Raw genomic sequence first — 25809 nt, forward strand, 5'->3', positions numbered from 1 at the left:
CCAAGGCCTATAGTAAATGTCAAATATACACATGACAACAAACAGGGCAGCTTAGGGTGCATCTTTACATGCAAACATCCCATTATGGCAATTGTAGGTTGTAAGTAACACAAGAGTACCACCTCTATACAGTAGCTGTTTACTTTTCGCATTTCATAATCTGCCTGCCTGCCTGTCTGACTACATCTATCTATCTATCTCTCTATCACAAAGACCCCAGAAGTTCATGGTGGGAAGTTTTTTTTTCCAAAATACTTTTGCGTTCCTATTGATCTATAGAGAAAGACTAAGCTGTATGATGATATAGTATTACAGTTTTTGTCACTTGCTTTGGTACATTTCTCGAATCATCCCTAACATTTACAGCCTCATTTCTCGAAACATATTGAACAAACAGCACAACACTGTAGCATGTCTAAACTACATATGAATTTTAATAAATTTATACCCAATTTATGAATTTTAATATTCAGAAAATATTAATCCATAAAAAAGCTCTCATTTTTCCGGGGGCACCACCGGAGTTGTTATTAACCTAGAGTCTCCGGACCTCTAGGTAGCTTTTAATAATTATTCAATTATTCACCAGTGATCAGTTAGTTAATAATCGCTCTATTATCTTAAATCAATCAATCAGTCTCATATCTAAAAGGGTAAATTCTCTTGGAAGGGAGATTACAGTGAATTTATTAACTAACTAAGGGGATATAAAAAGGTGGTTAAATACATCAGAGAAATAAACAATTGCTAAACAATGAGAATGGAGGTTCGATTGTGGGAGGATATGACTCATACGGCAGAGGAGAACTAATGAAACTAAGCTATAAGTTTAGGAGTTAAAAAGACTATTAACACTATGGGACATCCCTGATCACAGAATGCTTTGTTTTGGTCTTACTGCTTGTCGGCGGCCTGCCTTGGCCTGTTGCATGGGTCCCGCGCTAGCTGCCCGATTCCTGGCTTTTTGATAGGGAATTCTCCGGGGTTCCGCGTGTCTGATTGAAGAAAAACCCTCAAGGGTTGGCCGTCCTCCGTCTGGCAATTCGGCTGTTCTTCAGGTGCCCTTGGTTGCTGCTGGCGAGACCATGTGGCTTGGTCTGTCCTCGGTGAAGTTAGCTCGACGAAAAAGCTTAAAAAGAACTTGGTCGTTCTTGAATTACACCAGTGTAACTTAACGGACTGATAACTTTTAACAAAACAAAAGAAAGAAAATAAAACAAGTAAAGTTGCTGGAACTGAGGGAAACTTAAGTCGCGGCACTTCGCGTGTGTAGCTTCAAGCGAAACAAAGACTTTGTTGTGCTGGTTGAAGTCTTAGGGGGTTGCCGGGAGAGGGCACGCCAAAGCGCCGTTGAAGAGCCCGGAACAAGCCGGCAGACAAGAGGGAAGCGTCCAGAGAGTAGTTGTCTGGGGCGTGGTTCCCCAGAGGGCAGTCCTTCGTTTCCTGCAGGGCGGCCGTTTCCGGTTTCCCGAGGGACTGTCTTTCTAAACTTTTAATATGTCTATAAAGAAAAAGAAAATCTATTTTCAACTATTATAATCAAATACCTTCCCACAATCAAACCTCAATGGTCAAACGGTTGTACCGTTCTAAGTTTAAGCATTTGGTAACAGGAAAACAATTGTCAGTAATTAGACCTTAAAAGGTTAGCATTTCAGAATGATGGCATGTAATACTTATTTCGTCCACTTGGAGGAGCCCAAATTTAGTTATTTAGCCTTAAATTCAAGCTGGTAATTAATAGAGTATAGTATGACATTTCTTTATCATCATTTCTAAAGGAATTGTGTGAGAAAGTATTGTGAACAAGCATTGGTTACACATAAAATGAGTGTCCTTAACCTTGCTGAAAATTAAAACACTGCAAAAGTAACTTATTTAGATTCTTTTCAGCAATAATATCAACAACAGATAGCAACAACATGGTAACATGACTACTCAAATAGAGGCAAACGTAATCAAGTAACTAAAAGATTATTTAATTAAACAGGTAATGCTTTGAGTCTTTGGAGACTGCAGTCTTTGTTTACATAAAGTTCAGGGCTGTCCTTGGTGTTCTGGATTTTGTCACACCTGGGTGTGAGAAGGAGTATCCCTTTGATGAGAGGTAATTAAACACAGAGCAGGGTCAGTTGCCATGGTTACATGTGTGGGGCAGTTTAGGGTTTCCTGCCCCTTTCTTTTAGAAGAGTTCTGATAGGCTGTTTAGGAAAACGCTAATCACTGGTTAATGTCCCTTTTGTCAGCTTAACAGTCAGGCACCGCGTTATCAGGCTGCGGAATCAAAGGTGCCAGTTTTACGATCAGGCTGCTCAGAAATAGCACTTAGGGAAAGCGACCTTTCAACCCCCCCTCTTTTGGGGTGTCTTCAGCCGTCTGTAGAGGGTTGATAATCGAATCCCCTCCTCCTTCTCTCTGGGAGAGAAAAGAGGATTTGACTCTCCAAATTATTTAATATAAAATGCACAAATCCACACTGTTGTTCACTACAACACAGTGGATTACATGCAAAAGCCCTTAACTTGCTCAAAATCCTTAGTCTATCTCTCAAAAATAAATGTTTATCAGTGAACATGTCAGTGCCATCAGAATGACAAGTCCTTGTGTCATTGTTTACGAACAAGATAGTCAAAATCTTTAGGCATGTTGACAATATAACTCTGTAAGTGTTATCTGATGTAAACAATGACTAATGTTTTAATGACAAAGATTGAAAATGCACAAGGCTGCACTTTTTCAATTTGAACAGTATAAAGTTATAAATTGTAAGAGATTGGAAAGAATTCACAGTTACGTTTTTACTGCATGCAGAATGCAGATCCAGAAAAGAAAAAGAAAGGACTGACTGCATAGCACAATGGAAGAAATTACAAAATTAGAAATGTAAACATGGGAAACACTATTTAGGCTGATGTTCCGTCCGTCAGGTCACAGAGTCTTATCCACATCACAATGGCATATTATATATTTTGCACTATTCACTGCTTGCTGTATATTGTTACTGTTCACTGTTTATGGTATTGTGTGTATCAGGTGAATGGTCAGAGGGCTGTGTTGCTGTTGTAGTATGTTGTGATTTGTTGTTGTCTATTCTTATTTTGTCTGTACAAAACAACATTTCGTTCATCTGTATACTTGAATGTGAAGAATGACAATAAAGTTAGACTTTATTTAACTTTGATTTTGATAACGTGTTCAGCCATTTTGCATGTAGTGACTTATGCAATGAACTTGTGCCTGTAGGTTTTGGGGGTAAGACTATACAACAGAGGACTAATATAATACACTGTGATCAGCATGACATAACTAATTGATAATGTAGGAAACAGCAGACAATTGTACATAATCATTTGCTTCAATGTGTGAAAGCATTTGCAATATATTCAAAACAATGAGAAATTGCTTTTATGATGTGCACAAGTGACGAGGTGGAGGTTGAACAAGTAGTTTTAAGAATTTCATCTCTGATGTGAGAAATGTACTTAATCGACTGAGAAAAACTGTAAGTGTAGTTGAATACCGCTGGTTGAGCGGGCACATCCTCAGCTTTGGCTGGCTCAGGTGCAAGTCTGTATCTTTGCAGCTAACTAGCTAATTAGCAAAGCTAGTTCACCGAGTTCTCTAACCGACTGCTGCCTAGGAGACAGACTGTTACTGTGATCATGACTGTAGCCATAGGATGACATAGCTTTGGCTGGTGCTGCCTCTGTGATTGTGGCTGTGGCCATGGCGGTGCTTTGGTTGTTATAATTATGGCTGTCAACCACCACAGCCAAGCAGAGCAGCTGCAGCTGTGGTAAGAGCCAGTGGCTGCATACTGTTAGAGCTCTGCCTTTTGACAGGAGTAATGAGCAATAAATGCATAAAGTCTCACATAATTTCTCCTTTCTGTAGTATCTGCAGAGCTTTTTCCTAAAGTGGCAGTGTATTATAACTGGACTGGACCAACACGCTATCTGCCTCCATTGATCATGGGGAATGTTAAAAATATAGCGAGGGAACGCAAAAGTTTCAAGTACCTTGATGACCTTTCAAGGGTAACCTACCTACCTGTCTGTCTGTCTGTCTGTCTTTTGTATATATTTACTTAAAGGTACTTGATGGAGTTTTGTGGAATTGTATTCGTGCCATATACACTACTTTGTGCTAACAATGCCACAATATAACGTGTCACAGAGTGTCTATATTTAGCAAGTATTGAATGAGTAAATGAGGAACTGATTTTGGATACACAGATGTTCCATTAATCTTTGCTTACTAGCAGTCATTTTCTCCCTTGCCTTTGTTGGTGGCTTAATACTGCTAACAACTGTCAATAAGCGGAACAGTTTGGCAGGACTTGTATGTGTACATAAAATGGGCCTACAAACAAAATGGGAATCCACTCTTAGAAACATTGCTCCACAGGGTATCGTTAGTAATTTGTAATAGTTTTTGTAAGGCGGACCGCATTATAATTTACCATTATAACTGTGTGTGTGTGTGTGTGTGTGTGTGTGTGTGTGTGTACAGGTGTTCTCTGATGGGCTTTGACCTGAATCGCCACTGGCAGGATCCCTCTCTGTGGGCCCACCCCACGCTGCACGCTGTCAAACAACTCATAGTGCAAATGAACCAAGACCCGGTGAGCAAGCACACACACACACACACACACATATGTACACACACATTCTCCATACTGTGCTGAATAATCCTTCACCACAGTAATGTCTACTGGTCCCAAGTACAGTTTTCTGCCTCCCTGCTTAGTTCAGCATGTTCCTCCAATCTGTGTTTAGGGTGTGTGCACTGGGGAGCATGGATAGGCTAGTCAGCACCTCTAGAATGTCAGCTAGGCTCTCCTGGCCATTCAAAACATATTACTGAAGCAACTCTCTATGCTTTCAGACTCTAACTCTACTGTAACTTTTTCCTTCTCCAGTTTTAGTCTTTCAGTCAGAGGAATGCTACATAGGCAGGCCGGGGGATTTTTCTCTTTGTTCCTGATGTTAATTATAAGCAGAGCGGCAGGTTGGTGGGATTACTGAAGGTCAGTGTGTGTCCTGGGAATACTCTGCCCTTTTGTACACTCCTCTAATCCTGATAAGAGAGGGAGCGGGTTGGGGCGCGATGCAGGGCAGGTCAAAAATGGGGTGAGGCGCGGGGCTGGCATCAGGCAGATTAACCTTTTCCCCTGGCGCTGACACACTGATCGATAGACTCTGTCATGGCAGGGCGATCCACTCATGCCTGTCATTCACACACACCCACAAGCACACACATACTCCTCCTGAGCAAACAGACACATACACATCCTAACACATCATCACCCAACTGGAAAACTGCAATGCACAGGCAAACAGGTGTTCTCAAATGAGTTTCTTCTTTCAGCATGTTTTTTTCTCTCAGATGCATACTTTTGCAAATAATATGTAACTATCACACCATTATATACAGCAGTAGGTCCCAACCTTGGGGGTGAGCCCCTCTCAAGGGGTCATGGGATGATTGCTGGCACAGGGAATTAGAAACAAAAACAAAATTCTGCTGCACTAAAATTATGTCTTTCTGACATTTCACCAATCTTGTTTTCTTGTGAAATACAATAAAAGTTGACCTCTAAAGGCCTCTAAAACATATTCAAATAAAACAGGAGACAACAGTTCACAAGTAGAAGTTGTTTCATATTAAGAGGCCACAAGCAAAAAAAGGATGGAGACCACTGATATAGTCCTTGCCTGCACGTTTGTATATTCAGTCTCGTAAAGTTTAAATTCAGGGCAGATTTTCATTTTATTACTTTATTTTGCTATAACCTAATAAAACTAACTTACTTGTCTGCCACCACAGTGACTTTGAGTTCTCTGGCTGGGTAAATCCAGTCCCCAGTCAACACAGTATTGGGCCATATGTTTTTTTAAGTCCACTCCTGCTGGTCAGATGCCTCCCTTTCCTTCTCCTTCTCTGTTGATAATTGTTCCACCAGCACTTGTCCTCCTGTAACCCCCTTCTCCCTGATGATTGCCTTCAGTCTTGCAGAGTTAATTTGGAGGCTTGGGCAACCTCTCCTCTTCTGTCTGTCTCTCGTCACAGCCAGTTAATCCCATCAGACACACTACTCATGTCTGGGGCTCCCAGATGCCAGTTTCAATGCCAACTCTGCAGCCAGGAGGCCCTATGCTGCTGCCCTCCATTCATGCTCTGCTCACACAGCGGGCATAGAGTCTAATGAGGCTACCAGAGTTGGAGGGCTCCGTTGGAGGACTCCATTAACAGGAGATCAGCAGCAGCTACAGTAGACCAGTTAATGGCTAAGCTAGCATATGTGGCCCATTCACTAGCTGCTAAGTCCATGTGGTAATTTCTCTAAAAACCAGGAGACTGAGAGGAAGTTGAAATAGCAGGTCTTTATCAATGTTCAGGTAATTTCATATTCATGTTTCATATTTTACCCTACAGTTGTGCCTAAAAAAACTAGAGTTTGCAAATAAGGCGGGGGTACTCAGAGGACCTGGGAGTTTGGAGCGTTCCTTTCTAAACCGCACAATGTTGATCAAGCGTGACATCTCAGCAACCATTGAGCTAACAGTTGGGAATCTGGGATTGTTCAGCAACACGTGTGAGCCCCGCCTCATAAATTATTGTAATTTTGTGCAAAGAGCCAGTACTGATTGCACCTTTAATCTTTGCCTTCTGTACCGTCTGAATCAAACACGGACACACTAATCTTATTAGCATCTGTGGGAGAAAGACTATACCATACTATATAATGTTCATACGTCTGAAATCATTTCAGGTATCTGCCCTAAAGTGTGCAGAACAGTTCCCGAGATTCAGTGAGTCACTCACACAGGTGGGTGGCAGGTGGCTGGGGGCCACCAGCTAGCTAATATAGCTTTATTAGCAGGCCTGTTTTGTCATTTAAATGTTGTTGTTGCTTGCTGGAATGCAGGTCTTGATGCTGATGCTGTAACAGAACAGATATCTTAAATGTTAATAGTGTCTGTAGGCCACAATGAACTGTATTGGACTGTTCCTGAAAAGAACACTTAAATTTGTAAAAGCAGAGTTACATTCTCTCAATTTTTAAACCTCAACGTTTAAAAAATGACTACAGAGGCTGGCGCTTAAGTTAAGTGTGGTAGTGTGGCTGACTGTCATTATATTTCCATGCTTATAGTTTCAATTTATATGATACCTGTTGAATTGGAAAAATACAATACCATACTTCCAGTCAAAGAAATACAGTTTACCTTTTCCTTTTTTTTAAATCAACATATATGCATATGTACACGGTCACATATACACACACATAAAAATGAAAATACCCCCCAGCCCCCCCCAAAAAAACACAAGAAAACAAAAACACTCTAATAAGAATGTAGAAGAAAATAATTAAATAATGAAATTACAGAGTGCCATGTAATAAACAATGAACAACCCCCCACCCACGCCCCCACTAAGCTCACCTTGGCCAACACACATATTACTGGTTATTTATGCAATATAAATAAAAGTCAGTCACACATTCAATTGGGTTGAATTCAAGATTTATAATACAAAAATGTATTTTCCATGGCCAGAAACTATAAGGTGATATAAGTCAACTCCAGCCACGGCTTTTACCTAGATTATAAATTGTACTAGACATAAAATCCTGGTTTTAGCAGCCATGAGCAAGTCAAGTTGTGTTTTTGATAGATGTGCATCTCTAGGTACCATCCCACAGCTGTGATTTGGGTGATTGCCTAGTAATACAACTCTAATAACTGTCCATTTCACTGAGTCGTGCTCCACTCGTAGTGTCCAGACTAAACTATGAGCGCTAATTGAATTCAAGGTGCAATGCATATTTGATTTGGGTCTTTATGTACATCACCATGACTTCTTTAGTACTTAAGATACCCACAGTTCAATGCATAAGGCATTATAATGCAAAGTCGCATTGCCCTCTGTTGCACAAAGGAGCCCAGTCAGTTTGAAACCCCATCAACCATTCTTGTGACAGAAACCCACATCACTCCAAAGCGATTCTCCATCATTGTAAATTCAGCAGCACTCTCTTTCAGCTGGGAAAAGAGCTTCCTTTTTCTGTTCAGGCAATAACTTCCCAGACAAGTGCCATTTAAATCAAAGCTTGTAGCTGGAGAAATCTATGTTGCATTGGTATTGACTTATTTGATAAATATTTGTATATAAATTCAACACTACTCAGAACAGTTGCACTCACTAGTGTTTATGCAAACTCTGCCCTGAACAACAAATGATGTTTTAAAATCAGTGACTTAAAATCCCATCAGCCAGCCAAAATAAAGATAAATATTCCCCCATAAGTAAAAAGTGCATTAAACAGTGGAACAAAATCACTCCTCTTGAAATAATGTTTTCTAAAAAGTGCAGTTGTTTCAGGAGATTATTTAGCCCTTTTTATGTTGACCTGGAACTTTGGCAGGATCATCTACGGATGTCACTGATCAAAAGTTATCAGAAGAATTTTGATACATCAATCTGTTCTGGCAAAAAAAGTTTATACCTCATAATTCGCTGCATGGTTTCTTACAAAATTCGGATTGTACGAAAGGGTCACTTCTCATTTGATGCATAAAATTTGTTAATGATTGCTCAAAGTGGGCGTGTCTTATTACAAGAAATATACATTTCTAGACATTTCTCATTCCAGAGAGCTGAAATATTTTCAGCACATCCACTGATATGTGAGAAACGTTTGCCTCACTGCAACCTATGGTCAATTCAGAAATCAGTCACTCTATATTTTTCAGAATATGCTAATTCAGTTAACATCTATGTCTCCACAAGTATTTCATCAAATGCCACCAAAATCAACATAGATATTCCCTAGATGGCCGATATCAAGTGTTGCAAAGGGTTTTTTAAATTGGTCAAACGGTGAGTCTGCAGTGATCTTCAGTATCTTGCTATAACTTGTACAGAATGCACAACATTTTCTTTTTTCCCCAGTTTTGGATGAAATGCAACCAAAATAACTGACAACACACCCCAAACGAGCAGAATGATGATATTATTTCAGAATTTTCTCACCAACATCTTGACTGTTGTAAGCGTTTTAAGTTTGAACTGACAAAACTACCCAGGTCTGGCACATGTGATGTCACTACCCCAACTTGTGAGGTGTATGGAAACAGCCTCTCACCAGTAGCTCAGTCAGTAAGTCACTTACTCTGAAGATCTGAAGTTCTCAGGTTCAAATCCCCAGGTGGCCAAGTCAGACTTGTTGACAATAGGTGTGTTCAGATCATAGTGAGTCTAAGTTCTCTATTTTATTTGGATCATAGACACTTTATTGTTAATTTTCTCTATCTAAAAGTGTTTGTGCGGCTTAAACTTTAAACCTTTGAAACACAAAATGTTGCAGGTGGGTTGAACATTTCACCCAGTATTCAGGTACATATAATGACACTCTCCTATCACAAGGTGATGCTGTAAAAATAGCCACTTGCGGTAAAAATTGATCACTTTAATCTCTCAAGTTGTCTGCGTCTGTTCTTCTCCTCTGAAAATGTCAAATGTTTTCGACTTGCTTGGACATTGTTGTTTTTTGTCTTTTCATGGGATTTGTTGACAGTAAGAAAGATATGGAATACTTCCAGGTAGGGGTGTGACGAGACACTTAACTCACAAGACGAGATTCGAGATTTGAGGTTCGAGATCGAGATTCAGGATTCGAGATTGGATTCACAAGATCGAGACGAGACAAGATTTTAACACTATTTTGAAGAAATCTTTAGTGCTCAATTATTTAAAATTTTGAGCATAAACACTTTAATTCCTGCATTCTAATGGATTTTTCTGCACCAGTTTATGGTGAAAATTTTTTTTATGTAAAAAGAAACACAAAATTCAAGTGGCAGGTGACAATTCAAACTCTATTGGCTTTTTCTACCAGAATCTAAGTCAGTGCAGCTCTCAGTCATTCTGTGCTGCTATCAGAACTGTTTCTCCTGTAGACCAACTTATTAAATATCTGAGCTGCTGAGCCATGATTTAGTCTTAACTCTCTTTGAGTTTTGTTTGGGGAAGTAACCTCTTTAAATGTGATTGTGGCACCTTTTCACCTCAACAATAAATTATTAAATTTTAATTCAGTTAGAAACTCCTGGCCTTTATTAGCTCCTGTGTTTCAGCAGCTTTTCTGCTCATATTCAAAATTTCTGCACATCTGTGTTCTCTGACATGTCCAGAAAAAGTCAGAATATTACAGGACTAAAGTTATCATTTAACGAGAAGTCTACCTGGCCTTTACTCTGCGGTGCATTACATTATTGATCCGTTGGTAGTAACATTATCCCCTTCAGACCGTTTGACCGACGCTGTTTGGGACTACATGTTGCATGTGAAACTGAACCTAACTGAAACAGGCAGAAATCTCACCACAAATCCACACACGTTAACTTCAGCAGATCATAAAGTGTAGCTCACAGCCCCAAACAGAGCAAGGTTTGTGTTGCAAAACTCTACCAGCTACATTGCCACTTGTCACAGCTGTCTGGACTAACGGTGCGGTTCAGTTGATTACTAACGGGAGTATGCCGATGTTGCATCAGTTGGGCGCAGTTGATTCTCACTGTGAGTCTTATCAGTTATAATTACATTTTTAGTTCACTGCGTGAGAAAATTAATGTGTAGTTTGACAGCATGTGAAAAATGTCAATTGCGTGAGTCTCGCGAGACAGCTTTTTTTGCTGACGAGTAATATCGTTATAATTTAATGCAAGATCTTGTGGTAAGAGATCTCGTCACACCCCTACTTCCAAGTATACTTGAGTTCTCACAAGCTGATTGACCTGCTGCCACAAAATGACAATGAAGTTAGATAAGTAAATGAAAATCTTAAAGAATAAGGCTGTTGTTATTTTGCTAGCTTTCTTTGGGCAGTTCATTAGCCAACAATCACATAATGAAACAGTGGCACCAGCCATACCGGGCTGTAGATACACACACAATACTTGTCTAATAGGTCAAAATCATATTTGCTTTAAGTCTTGTAAGGGGAAGTATAATAACATAAACAATATATGTTATGCCAGCCTTATTTTTTAAGCAACCTAAGGGACCCAGATGTTTTAGGAGTTAGCAGGCCAGTTGGTGCAGAAAATATTAGGCTTCATCAAGTGACAAGAAAGAGGACTCCACTCTGATGCCCATGTTGTACTGGGTCTAATGGACGTGTAAGAGGGCGATAATTTGCTACTATGTGAACCATAACAGCAGATCTTAAACTAATAGTAAATCAAAGTTTTTCTGCCCCCAGTGGTCCAAAATTGCTTATTGTGGCTTGAATGGGATCTTGCACACATTCTTCATAATAATAAATACAATGTGAATTGTAAAATAGAGGTGTGATCAAGTACAGCCACTGTGTAAATGACAACTAAGTAATTTGCTTATAAGCTGTGGGCTCTCCATCCATCTGAAGGCACACTTGCTCAAGCTGTTTTATAAAATTCCATCAATTACCATCTGCAGCTGAACATTGGTCAGCAGGGAAAATGGCTGAAAGAGGCAGTGATGCAAGGAGCTATAATCTGTTCCCAAGCTACCATGTTGTTTGTTTTGAAAAGAGAGAAATGGAGAGGGAGAAAAAAAGGGAAACAAATGGACCCATCTCCTTCCTAAAGCGTTGCTTTTCCAGCTCATTTATCAAAAGCAGAGGAAGAATTCTTTTTGATTGGCTGATTACCAGAAACATTCATCACTGGCCAACATATCCCCACCAATTTGACACTGGCATTTTTGGATAATTTGTTAAGGATGACAAAGAGGTCATTGCTGCCTTGGCTTCTCTGTGACCTTTTTAATATTATAAAATTAATTTTCAATCTGAAACAAATGTATTAGGTCGTGTCCCCGCACCTAGATGAATTTTGCACCTTGAAATCCTCTTTAATGCCCTCTTTCTGTGACTCTTACAGCCCGTACAGTCTCACTTTCTCTGTCTCTCTCAGATGTGCCTTATGTGTGAAGCTGGAGATCTCTGTGTGTGTCATTTTAGTGTGTATTTGTCTTTTTCTCTGCTTCTTGTCTTCTCTCTCCTCTCTCTATGTGCGTTGTCCTCTGGTCACAGCCAACCATTTCTGATCCATTTCTGAGGTTTACGGCCAATTTTACCCCATCATCCCTGCGTCATTTCAATCCCTCCATCATCCCTCCATCATCCCTCTCTTTATACTCCCTCAGTTTGAAGTGGAATTGGCTGCATTTCACATAAGATACAAATGAAGATCTCACACTCAATGTTTATGCTTTTTTTCTCCACTTACTTCACACGCCTTTTACATTATCTTATTTTTTTATGTAATAGTTCATAATAGTTAAAATTTTTTTTTTTCAGTACCTCCCCCTCTTGCTCCTCTTTGCTGTCTCATCATCTCTTCTTGTCTGCACCTATCATCCTTCTTCTCTCCTCCTTCTCCTGTTCTCCTGGCAGGCCCTCCCAACAGATGTGGCAGTTTATGTGGCACTAACAGGCCCGAAGCAGAGGGCTGCCTGCGCCCGTTCAGGCTGATTGCAAGTCACCTCTGTGTTCATAAACAGACAAATACCGCCATCAATTTGAGAGCACGGTACAGACTAAGAGGGAGAGGGGGAAAGAGGGAGGGAGAAACGAAGAGAGACGGAGACAGACGGAGGCAGAGTTTTGTGTCATTTACTCTCGTCCGTGAAGCAGGTCACACCATCTGCCATGTTCTGTCACTGTTACATCATTAGAGGGTCACTGACCATGTGCCCCCATGACCTGAATTTGCTTCTCTAACTAATGAAATGTTGGCTAGAGTATGTATAAGTGATATGATGGTTTGTCTTTCCATCCTTTTTGCGTGGAAAAGTTTGACGACAGCCCTGTCAAGCTATAGGCTTTAGTAAGATCGATTCTCCATATACAGAGTTGGGAAGGTTGTTTCTTTTTTGACGCTCTCCAAAAACCAAAAAAATACAAAATCAAAGCATACAACCTACAGTAATGTTAGTAACCTAACCCAGCGTTACTTCCATCATGTCAGTGGGATTTCATACTACATTATTTTGTGGGGTTGCCGGTTATATTTCCCTACTGAGTGAGAGCAGGTCCTGATTCCAACTATATCAGAGTATAGGCTAACGTGAGTGGCTCTGTCCTACTCTTTTGGATTTGGGGAACATTTACACTCCAGCAACCCCAGCCAAACTCTTATCCGAGACAGTGTTAATGTTCGTGTGTGTGTTAATCACTTGTAACATTTAATGAAACATGCACACAATTTATAAAGGCAAGACAGAGGTAGATTTATGATTTAATCTCTGTCTTGCCTGTCGAAGTAAGATAAGCAGCTAAACAGCAGTTGAAGGAATAGTCTTCTACATATCTTCTACATGGATCATTAACTGGTGAGGATGCAAATTTTTGCTTTAGCCTCAGTGTTTTAGCACGATACCACGTATGTAGTCATCAAGTGCATATTTCTGACATCTTTACAGTGTTCTCTTTAAAATTCATCAGAGGTAAGCATTCAAAAGTCAGCCGGAGGTGGCATTTCAACCAACTCGTGAAGCTAACATTAGCTAAATAAGAAAATAGAAATAGCAAAAATAAGATTTCTGATTTTGTCTGAACTCAAGGACTAATTATTGAGAAGATTACTAGGAATTTCAAGTGATACGTCTGCCAAGGCTAGGGTGTAGCATCAGTAATCAAAGCGGTGGGGCATAGTGAACAGATCATCCCTCCAGTCACAGGCCTGCTGTCACAACCTCTAGGACATTGCTGCCCACTTCAGAGTCCAGTTGGATCTTGAACATGGAGAAACCTATATGACTCCTCCCACAGGTATTGTAGGAAATATTTTAATGTTGAATAATATGTATTACATAGCGATTAAGTTTAACTTTCTTCTCTTGAACGAGCAGCAGTTTCCCTTCTCCTCAAAAGGTACGCTGCTGATGCCAAGAGCTTTATTCACACGCTTGTAATCCTGCTTCAATCAGCTCTTTTTCCTCTTCGTGTAAAGATAAGCCCAGCATTTATGGCCCACACAGCACCCCCTGCACCCCGCTCTAATTAATATGCAGGAGATAAGTACTTGTCTGACAAAATTCATTTGTTTGACCTTCTAGGTTTTACACTAAACAGTTTGCGGCCGCTGCAAGTTCACCACAAGTTGAGAGCTCCCTTGAGTTTCTGCAGCGAGATGGGGCTTTTGTTTCTCTCTGAGAGGTTTAATTTGGACAGCTCGCTCTCCCTCGCCGCTTCTCTCCCTCACTCTCTCAAATTGTCTTGTGACTTTCATTCGGCGGTCTCTGTTTCTTAATTGTCCTTAATTGCTTAATTACAATTTCAAATGAACAATTCTGGAGGTCAGAGCGGGTTGTTAATTGAAGCATCAATCACAGTGGTGGGGCCTTCAGAACCGTCTCAGTTTGATTGACAGGGCATTAACTGAGTATTGTAGTAAGTCTGGACATGACATTGTGTGGGCTCCATGGCTGTTACCACTGTTACTGCTCCTCTCTCTACTGTCCTTCACATGATGCTGTGAAGGAGAACTTTCTGGGATAGAATCAGGACAGGGACAGATTAAATTGAACTGAATTTGTTTTGTGTCTTCACCCACAAAAACCAAGATGTGGCTGTAGGTCCTTCAACTTCTTTCTGTGCCTGTTCTATTTAACATGACTGAAACTTTGTTTGCCCCTAAAAAATTTATGTTTTTTTGAATAGGGTTGCATCTAACGATCGTTTTCATTATCAATTATGATTATTACTATCTTGATTAATCAAGTCATCCTTCAGTTTTTATAAAATGTGGGAAAAAAGTGAAAACACTTTACTTTCCCACAGCACATGTGACATCTTGAAATCTTCTTTTGTCTGAAAACCTAAAGAGATTTTACTATAAGACTAAAGGGAAAGTTTCAATTATTTGGATTTTTACTTCATAAATGACTTACCTTTTTAATTATTAAATCAAATCATTGCAGATTATGTTTTTTGGTAATGGACTTATTGATTAATCAACTAATTGTTTCAGCTTTATGTGTTTGTTTATAGTCTTTAATACCTCCGTTTGTATGAGCTAATGTATTCATAGTTTTCATTGTTGCTTCAGATACTAGACATTCCATTCCTTTAATGTGTGAAACATCAAAAATGTATTTAAACAATTAATTGACCTCAACGCCATCGAATGTTGCAGCAAATCAGTTTCTGAACCCATAGATTCAAGTTCTAAAATCTTGTGTAAATTATTACTAGAGTAGTATGGAGACTATTAAAGCAGCATCAACAACCACATGAGTGTCATTTTTGTCCGCATACTTTTGTCCATGTAGTGTTTCCAGCTCCTTGTGATGTTGAGATTCTGAGTAATAAAGTAAAATGTCAGCTGAATTTGCAGATCAGATGTTCACGGGGGTTAGCATGTAACCGCCAGTTAACCTCTCTGCTGTACTCAGTCTGCCACTTTGGATCACCCACCTCCAATCCATCCATCTCCTCCTCCTTTTACTCTTCTCCCTCCTCCCAGCCTCCATCTCCTCCAGAGGGGAGAGACCCAGGTGATTATTAGGCTGGTTTCCCTCATCTAGACCCTGGCTGGTTGGTTGAAACTCCTTCCACCCTCCTTCCTCTGCCTAATGGAGCTGGATCTACCTCTCTCACCACCTCCCTCTCTTTCTAAACTCACCCTCTCCCTCTTCTCTGTTTCTCCATCTACCCTTCCCCTCCTTCTTTCCATTCCCTATATAACTCTCCCTTTATGTCTCTGTATATTTCTCCCTATGACTACGTCCCTTCACTACCACTGCTCAGTTGGCTGCATGTAGCTTTTTTCTCCCTCTTGCTCTTTTATTGTTTTGTTTTTCTGTTGTTTCTACCTTCCTCCTCCCTCCCACTGTCCTCTTATACCCCTCCTCCTCCAACTTCTCCTGCTGCTGCTGCTCCTCTCCTCTGGGGCGCCATCCATCAGGTTGTCGGGGGCTGCTAGCGGCCGACTCCCAGCCACCATATTTCACCGCCAGCCAGCCAAGCAGCTGACAGCACAGCCACCACCAGGAAATTGCTTTGGCTGTGAGCGGAATTTCAAACACAGGCACACTGCGTCGCCTGGGCCGCCCAAGCTCTGTTTCCCTCTCTCTCTCTCTTTCTCTCTCTCTCTCCCCTGTCAATCTCTCTGCACCTCCCTACATACATCTCTATGTCTCTCCCTATCTCTCTCTGTCTTTCTCTCTCTCTCTCTCTCTCTTGTCTTTATGCACTTATTTCCTCTCTTTCTCTTTCTTTGCTCCCCCATCTCTATATGTTTTTTCAGTTTGTTCCTCCCTGCCCCTCCGTCACTTCACAGACACACAAACACACAGTCACAAACCCATATGTATAATTTTTCTCTCTTTGTCTTTTGTCCGTCTTTGTTGTTTCCCCTCTCTGCTCTCCTTCCCCCCTTCACTTCCCACTATCTCTCTCTCTCTTCTTTTCCATCCCCTTGTTCTTCCTTTCCTCTTTACGACCCACGGGCAACAAGGTGTGGTGCTGAATGTGTAATGAGTGGAGGGAGGGAGAGAGGGAGATAAAGAGGAGGAAGGAAAAGAGGGATAAAACCAGGAGACGGAGTACGGAGTAATAAGAGGAGGTGGAGAGGAGGGATGCTGGTTGGTGCTGCTCCTGAGTTAAGGGTCAGAAGGTGTGTGTATGTGTGTGTGTGTGTGTGTGTGTGTGTGGTTGTGAGGGGGCTGTATTCCTGCCCGTGTCCTAACCAGTTTAAGATCAGTGACGTGACAAGGTTTTTGGGAGGTCATTTTTGCTGGTTTAGGTGCAATGTCTGGGGTTTATGGTTGTTTTTTTCTTTTTGGAGACTGAACTGCATACGCAGCAAAGAGCAATCAAAATCCCGTGTCCATTCAAATACAAGAGAGATAAAAACATGTTGTAGCTTTGTGGTTAGGTGCTTGAGTTCATCATAAAGGAAACGCAGCTAAAGTTGGCAGGGAATTCTTGTAGAAAGTTGCAATAAGTGAAAAATTTATAAATTGTTAAACTAAAATGTACAATTTGTCATATTTATTCAGTTCGTTATTGTCAGGTGAATATATGTAACTAGAACGTTGATGGTGTTTGGGTGAATTTCCTTTAATAGACCCCTATAGTTGTGGACCTATTCCACACTACATGATATGTAGACATAAGAATACCTTATGTGATATATTTTGCATATACTGTTGATTGTCAGAATAGAGGGAATTGCTACGATGTACTGTTTTGCACTACCATGACACATGCACAGATGGACATCAGACTGCAACTTTGAAAAGCTTCTGCCAATTTCAATTAGAAAACTTCAGACCGCAAAATGTTTTTGCACAACCTTTTTTTTTTATTTTCTGAAATTTTCCTGTTGCTTTCTCACTACCATCCTCAATGTGATTTAATTTTTTTTAAGCTTTGAGCAGCTTTACTACTTATTTTGTGTGTTGCATTGAGGTTTTGTCCAATTTCCCTTTCACCGCACACTCAAAAATCTCAATTCACTTAATGCATACTGACACTACATACTCAAAATATACCTTAGTATGTCCTTAAAATATGCATAACTTCCAACCACCCCGGTAGCAGAGCGCTGCCTTGGATTTTACATGGACTATATTGAGTTTAATGGTATTCAAGCCCACTCCATCAGTGTAAATTGCATTTTCGTTACTTTACATATGCATGAACAACATCAAATCTCTCAAACTGCAGACTTTTATGAGTATTAAATACCTGAAATGGGTGCTCATCCAGGACTGTGATAGTCCTGCATCTAGATAGGTCTTAGTGAGGGTTATAGTTAAAGCTCGGAGAATAAGTCAAGTCAGTGGAAGCGCCCCTATTTGTATCACAAGATAAAAGTCTGTATATGCGCATATGTGCCTGTGTGTCGATCAAGTGATAACAGTCAAGCAACAGAAAGAGATCTTATCAAATTCTTTTTACACTGTGTATAGTGAAGAGAAAAGACAGACATAATCAATATGATGTCAATATTAACCTGATAGATAAGTATGTGATGAATCTGTGGCATCCACATGAGAGTGTGTGTCTTTACACCATATTCATCTCTGCTCACCATCCATATTTGTAGGTGTGCCCTTCAGAAGGACAGTCTGATTGAAGTTATATCTGGGTGGTTGGCTCCTTTCAAGTAGTAAACATATTCTCAGTCTGCAGTGTCTGGAGGATTTGTAGTCGTCCCACCGGTGAAAGCCTTCCCCCAGCACAGTAACCCCAGAGCAAAGAAAGCCTTCCCATAATCCCAGTGGGTAAAGTGGTATGGACTGTTGCTTACACTGTCAAAAAAACCATCCCATCTTACCCACTAACCTGCTGTGTTTTATCTTCTGTCTGTGTGTCTTTCTGTCCCGCTGTTCTCTTTCACCTCCTCCCTCCCTCTTTTCCTCCATCAGAGAGTTAGCTTGGAGTTCTACATTGATGTTCATGCCCACTCCACCATGCTGAATGGCTTCATGTACGGCAATGTGTTCGAGGACGAGGAGCGCGTCCAGAGACAAGCTGTCTTCCCCAGGCTGCTGTGCCAAAATGCACCAGACTTCTCCTTTGTAAGTCATGCAAACAGACACACACAAACATACCAGAGAGGCAGATCTATGAGCAGAATTTCACCAAGTCCAATCCCGGTGCTAGCTCGGAAAGAGAACATGAAATAGTCTTATCTCAGCGAATACTAGTGAGGTGTTGTTCAGTGAGGCACTTAATTGCCACCTGCTGCCTTCTTAGTGGCACACACTTAAAGACCTTGGTTGCACCGGGCGCCTCCCAGGTGTAAATATGTGTAACTGCATGGATTTGAAGCGAGGTGTTGATTGAAAAAAAAACACCCAGCTTAGTTGGTTTTAGGTGAGGAAAAATATGTACACAGACTGCATGTATGTCTTCATTAGCAATACATTATGCACCCAGCTGGCAGATGTGAGTGTAAATATGAACACACACACTTGCACACACAGAAGGTGTTAAATTGTTTGAGGGGATTTGTGTGTAGAAGAAAGCAGCGTGTTCCAGCTGTGTTCACCTTGACCACAAAAGAGAGGAGCTGAGGTGAGTGTGGATAAGATGAAAGGGTAAAACTATATAAACCCAGACAATTCAGTTCAATTAACTAGTAACAGGATACAGAATTGATTTTACCTCTGGAATATAATTAAAAAGATATGAATTATGTATAAAAAAAAAAAATACAGCAGAAATTCAGTGTTAGGTATGTACATAACATTTTGGTGTGCCAAAACAGCAGCAGTGGTGGCAGAAGTCCTTGAGGAGCAAAAATATGAATGGAAATTATGTATGGAGAAACTGCACTTTTCTTCCAAAAATAAAGTATGAAATAAGCTGCAAAGTATCAATATGCTGTCCAATGTAACAAGTAAGAGGACAATAAGAATTGTTAACTTAAACAATGTAATATGAATTTGACTTGTTGCAGGAGATCCTACAGATGCACAGAACAGAGATACAGTTTCCTACAAGTTTCCTAGACCTGTAACCATTGATATGAATATGCATTTATACTTTATGTCTGTGCAGAACAGAAATAGCAAACACTGTATAGGTCATGACGAAGCATAAGCCTGTAAAAGTAGGCCAGGATATTCTGTATGAGCAGTGCAGGTGTTCTTAAAGGACCCTTTGAGGTGGCTGAAATTGTGTTTATTTGGACAGGACTGTGGAGACTGAAGGCAGCGAGGAGGGGAGAACAAAGGGGGATGTTAACATATTGGAAAATGAATGGCAGAAAGAAGCAAAGAGCATGTGGGAAAAAACATCCATTCACTGACTATGACGCTACTCCACCCAGCCACACATGCATAACATAATAACACCTTTTCATACAGGTACATTATCCACCAAACTGTTTCCTCTCAACCATGTGCCACTTCCACTGACCTTCGTTTTCTCAGTGACGGTGACATTTCATAGCAGAGCCACTTACACACATCATAAAGAATAACCTTTATTGCCCATTGACACTCAGTGCCATCCTCGACACAGGGACACACCAGAAAGGCGGATGCTCACCCACACATGTATGGAAATGTCAGTGTACGCAGTGTTGACGAAGGGAAGACTAAAACGTGATTTCAGGAGAATATCTCTCTCTCTCTCTTTTTCTATTGCTTTTGTGACAGCTGGCCCAGGGGTCAACCTCACTGTGCTTTTGTCCCTCTGCCCATTCAGCACTACTTAAAGCCCAATGCAGCAGCAGCAGCAGCAGCAGCAGCAGCAGCAGAACACAATCATGACAAACTCCCACTGGTGGCCGCCAAGTCTGCATTTTAGTGAGGCACTGCAGCAGAGTGGAGTGACAGTGAATGGAAAATTTTTCCACACTCTTCCCAAGACAGCACCGTATTTGTGTAGTATAGCTGACACGCTGAAACCAAAAAATAGACTGGATTTTTTTCCCTGCTATAGCTAGTCTTTATAATAACATTGTATGACGTAAATCTGTTCAAATAAGCTATTGTACCCTTAACAAATTTGCCCAGGATTCTCGAGAGGCTTACCGCTGCAAGTTACAGAGAAACAAATCACTGGGTGTTAATGCTTTTTCACTGATGAGACATGTCAGCCGATATTGACAGTTTTGTTTTTTCATTTATCAACAAGGAAATATAGTCAAATGAAATTGTGAGTCAAATATTTATGATGTTAACGGTTTCTGTGCAGATATTAATGGATGTATTAAGAGGTTTGTTTTAATGTAGTTGGTTAAGTTATTACATAGCTGGTTCAGGGTTCATGTGACATAAGACCCTGCAGTAAATAATGTGATTACTAATGGCAGTAATGGTAATGTACTTTAGACACACTCAATTTGACTTATATTTGACAATATTATACTGATGCCAAAGGTTGTTCCGTGCTACATATGGTCTGTGATACATTCAAAAACCAGCGTGATAAGAGCATAACTTCAGTGATCCCAGACACATATGACCTATATACCTTTACCTAAACACATCCCAGAGAAGTCAATAGAAATTGGTATAACTTGAAAGTTTAGTAGCAATCAATGTAAAACACAGACAAGTCGAGAAAAAAAAAATTGTATCACACACAGTGGTGTGCAACAAATAAAACATAAAACTAGTCAATATACAATTAAAGGAAATAAAATTATACATGACATTGTGGATTTAATTCAATAAATAAAACATAAACTATTCAATATACAAATAAAGGAGAAATAAAATACGCATCACACATTGAAAGCTTTTTTGTATAAATGTGTCTTAAGAAGTGAGATAAAACCAGGAAAAGACTGTCTGATATCTTCTGGTACTGTTCCAGAGTGTAGGGGGCCTGACAGCAAAGGTCCTGTCTCCTATGGTTTTTAGCCTAGACCTTGCAATAGTTAGCAACGCCCTACCAGAGGATCGCAGTCTGCGTCCTGGCTCATAGGGGGATAAAAGCTCAGAGATCTATGAAGGTGCTATCCCATGTCTGGGCTGAGTGGGTTTATTATCACTTTTATTTTCACTGAAAACAGCTTTCTGCTGTGGCTGAAAACATCGCTGATGAGAGGGGTGAGAGTGAAGTTAAATAGTACAGTTGCGAGCCTGAAAACCAAAACAATGAACTGAAAGACACTTAAAGGGGTAATTCACCACTGGAAAGAAGATATTTTAATTTAACTGGTCTGTCTAAGCACTAGAAAGTAAAATATTATATAATATAATAAAATAGCAAATATTTTTTAATTGGTTCTACATGACCAGAGAAAACAAAGAAATAGGACTGTAGTTTTCTCTTTTCCTCAAAAGGTAGAAAACCTACAACAGCCAGAATGCACTGGGCCTGTTGCCTTTGAAAGCCTCTCCCAGTGTAAACATCCCCAGCTCCTACAAACAGCTGGTCAGAGCTACCTATGCTGTTCATTTGCTTTTACCACCCACATTGTAATGATGAGCAAAGCTGGTTGCAAAGGGAAAGTGTCCCTTTAAAACACTCTGTACAGTTGAGGGTAACTGCAGAGTTTGGAGATAATTCTATGTGGGTTAATCATTACGAGCCTTTCAAATTATGTATAGTCATCTGATTCATTGTTATTACAAAAAAAGTTGATTATAGCTGCTTTAAATCTTTTGGTTACCATAGGAACACTCACAGGTCTTAGCAGATTTGCCAAACATAAAGGTCACTTTGTGATTCTACAGAAGTTGGTGGTAAGTGACCCATTTCCACGGTGCAGTGTTGACTTTTTCAAGTAAGTTATGTGTAAACTGGGACACAAAAACACAAAAGCAATATGTTTTTGCTGAATGTGTATTTTCTTCTGTTACTGTTCTGTAATCTGTCAGTCAGTTTTACAAGGACTTTAAAAAACATTTTATTTTGGACAGTTTCAGCTGGGAAATAAGGCCAGCTTACCACTAGTACATTTAAAGTATAAACTCAAAACAATTATACATAGAGGTATTCAGGATCTATAGGGGTATTTAGTCAGAGCTAATGATCTCCGTAGGGAAATTCTGCAGAGTCCAGAGTCTTCCTTTAACAAGGTGGATGTTTGCTGACACAAAGACTTGAAGTGTCATCTCTCTAACCACTAGTCTAGCACTAGTAGTAATCACTACGTCTCAGTTGTTGTTGTTTTTTTTGTGTAACCCTGTAGTCCAACACATCCTTCAACCGGGACGTAGTGAAGGCCGGTACCGGTAGACGGTTCCTCGGTGGTCTCCTTGATGACACATCCTACTGCTACACGCTAGAGGTGTCCTTCTACAGCTACATGACAGCTGGCAGCACTGCTCCTGTGCCCTACACTGAAGAGACATGTATCCTTCAAAATATATGATCTGTGTGTATGCATCTGTGTGGAAGTGTGTCCAGGAAGGAAAATATATGGCTCAGAGTGTAGAGAGCGGCAGTTACGATCTACTGCGTCTCTCTAAACTTCTCCACCATCCTTGTTTCTCACACACACACACACACACACACACACACACACACACACACACACACGCACACTGTTCCCACACTCATACAACAATCTCCCACTGAAATCAAGCCAATTGATCTTCAATCTAATCATCAGAGTCATTATTCTAATATTTGTGTTCCTGTTTGTGTGAGTGTTTGTGTACCAGGTCACATGTACTCACTAGAAAACCATGTTGCTCTTTTGTTGCCTGTTGTTGCGACAGATGTGCAGTGACAGAATAGGGATGTGATAGCTGTGTCTATTGATTTCATTTACAAAGGAGAGAGGAGAAAGGGGCTTGTGTTGGCATATGCAGTGCTGCGTGTGCGTGCGCAGTTGCGGCTTTGATTGTGCTAAACAATGGAACAATGGAACAAACACGATTCCTGTCGCCTACAATCACGCACACACACACACACACACACACACATAGGAGCTGCACACAAACATTCGTCACAGGAACCGAAGGTCACAGGTGCCTTAATGGAGCCAGATGGGAGGAAGTTTTCCTTCAGCTGACCTTCTCGGAGCTAAAGAGTTCCTGAGAGCTGGCCAATGGTGGTCTGATCTTACTGATAGAGTGAGTAAGAAGAGGGAGAAAGAGAGATTTAGACAGAGTGATAAGGACCCTACACATGAAAAGTATGTGCTCCCCTACACATCTTCTGCATGTGGACGGTTAGGGTGGATATATATGTAGCCGTAGTGCCCTCTAGTGCTTAGAGCTGGCACAGTCTGACTCACTAAATATTTCCGATTCACACCCACATTAAAAGTTAGTATTCAGGTCAATTCTACATATTGATGACTGGAAATGTATAGAAGTGATACAGTGACAGACAAACATGTATCCTGTGAGCAATGAGATTTTTGGGGGAAGACGGAAAAAACACACTTGGTATTTTTCCTTGAATGGATGTAAAAAGAAAAGGCATTACTCAAACTTGCTCGTGCAGATTAGGGTGTGTGTGTGTGTGTGTGTTTTCTATGCTTTCTCATCAGTCTACCGCTTCTCATAGAAACATCTCAGGTCTTTACATTACAGTTGTGGTGGCAAAATGGAAATATAGACATGTGCATGCACACAGGGCTCCATCACAGCTACAAACAAATAGTTAGCCTCACATTGAGGAGACAGGCGTTTGGCTGTTATGATGAACAGCGCATAACAAATTCCACTGTGTGTTTTCATTTGAGTTCGTGGCACTGGGTTCAGAGCATGATAAGACATAGGGAGCCAGGTTTCTGCCTCTGTGTGTGTGCAGAGAGGACATTTCTTCTGAAGGTCAAAATCTCAGCCCTTGTGGGAGGACTTGCTTGATCTTTATGTTTTCCAGGAGTGTGTGTGTGTGTGTGTGTGTGTGTACATCTTTGGCTGCGAGAAGGGTAGGTGTACAATGAGGAGGGGCTCCACAGGGTGGGCAGGCAGCACAGGGACGTGGTGTAGAGTGGAGATTGGGGTCAGGCAGGTTGAAGGAACCGACCATGTCGCTTTATACGCCCCAGCAGTCAGCTCGATGGAGCGTGCAAATCATCAACAGAGACCTTTAGCATCTCAACGCCCCCCCTCCACCTTTCTCACCTGATGCACACACATGCACACGCAGGCACGGATGCACAGTCCTCTAAACTAATACATGACAAATGAATAATAACCTGGGACCACCTTCCAAACATGCCGCCCTTACTTACCCTTTCATCTCTCATGACTCTTCTTCTCCACTGCTGTGACTTGTAGCCACCAAAATTGAAACCTTAACCTTTCTCACAGCTGAGACTTTTGTCACAGTTTGAAGGTGCACACAGAAAAAGGCGTAATGCAGTGTATGTCTGTATTTGTTTTCTGATCTCTCCTCTTCCTCTCATGTCCTCCTCTGTCCTCTATTATGTCCTTTCCTCTCATCTCATCACCCAGAACATAACAGCTCATTATATCATTTAGTCAAGCTGAGAATCCTCTTCTCTGAAACAGCAGGGACAACCTCTATCGTGAGTCTGTCTCCTCTTCGTCCTCTAATCATTAAACACCTGTATGTGTGTGTGTGTGTGTGTGTGTGTACTCCTACATGTTCTTATGCTTACATACTTTACTGTAGGTTAGTTTCAGCAAGGTAAATTCCAGTCTCTGACATCCCACCTTGCAGAACTGTAATTAAACATTTTGATTTTTTTCGCTTCAGGTTTTATTGTCATAGTCCAACTGCATTTTTTGATGGACCTTCCAGTTCAGTTGAGAGAATCTGGGAGCTCGTTCAAAACTCAGCTTGACACTTTCCATTGTGTGTGTCTTCAGTACGTGTATTTATGTGAGCTTTGGGGGCCTACTTACCTAGTAGGTGAGAGGAGAGAAACTATTCTCTGTGACTTTGAAGAATTATTCCAGAACTTTAAAAGCCATTCAGGCTGTAACAGCTCCCGGAAAGAGTTTGCTCTTGTTTTTTTCTGAGTTGAGCAGTTGCTTTTTTCTGTCATAGTACAGACGTGGAGCTTTTCAAGATTTTCATACTTCTAACTTCCTTCTGTAAGGAAAGACATGCAGAGGTTTCTGAACCGGTGGCCTTTTTGTCAATATAATATAATCCACATCTATTGCAGGATTGTGTGGTGTATGCTAATTTGAAGATGCATCGATGCAGCATGGATTACAGCTTGTGCAACTGGCTTTGACTACTCCCAAAGGTGTCCCAAATACACGCGTAAAGCCCTCATTTTGTGCTGCCAAAGCAGCAACACCCAGATGTGCACTTCACCATAACAGTGGTGCTCCCTAAATACCAGAGCTGTCAGTGGAATACAGTATGCATCAATGAACCTGACAACCTGAGGAGTATGCAAATGATAT

General features: G+C 40.8%; 1 protein-coding gene across 1 annotated transcript in view; it reads left to right on the forward strand.

Moving 5' to 3' along the window:
• The window catches only part of agbl4 (ATP/GTP binding protein-like 4), a 303975-nt gene that overhangs the window by 272717 nt on the left and 5449 nt on the right, over positions 1-25809 (forward strand). The window contains exons 9-11 of the mRNA XM_038715945.1: positions 4513-4624; positions 18430-18582; positions 22659-22821. Of these exons, the coding sequence (XP_038571873.1) occupies positions 4513-4624; positions 18430-18582; positions 22659-22821 (428 nt within the window). The remainder of the gene's footprint in view (positions 1-4512; positions 4625-18429; positions 18583-22658; positions 22822-25809) is intronic.

Source organism: Micropterus salmoides, unplaced genomic scaffold (assembly GCF_014851395.1).
Source record: "Micropterus salmoides isolate LMB-PRFRI ecotype aquatic unplaced genomic scaffold, ASM1485139v1 Ms_hic_scaffold_13, whole genome shotgun sequence".
Classification (NCBI taxonomy): domain Eukaryota; kingdom Metazoa; phylum Chordata; class Actinopteri; order Centrarchiformes; family Centrarchidae; genus Micropterus; species Micropterus salmoides.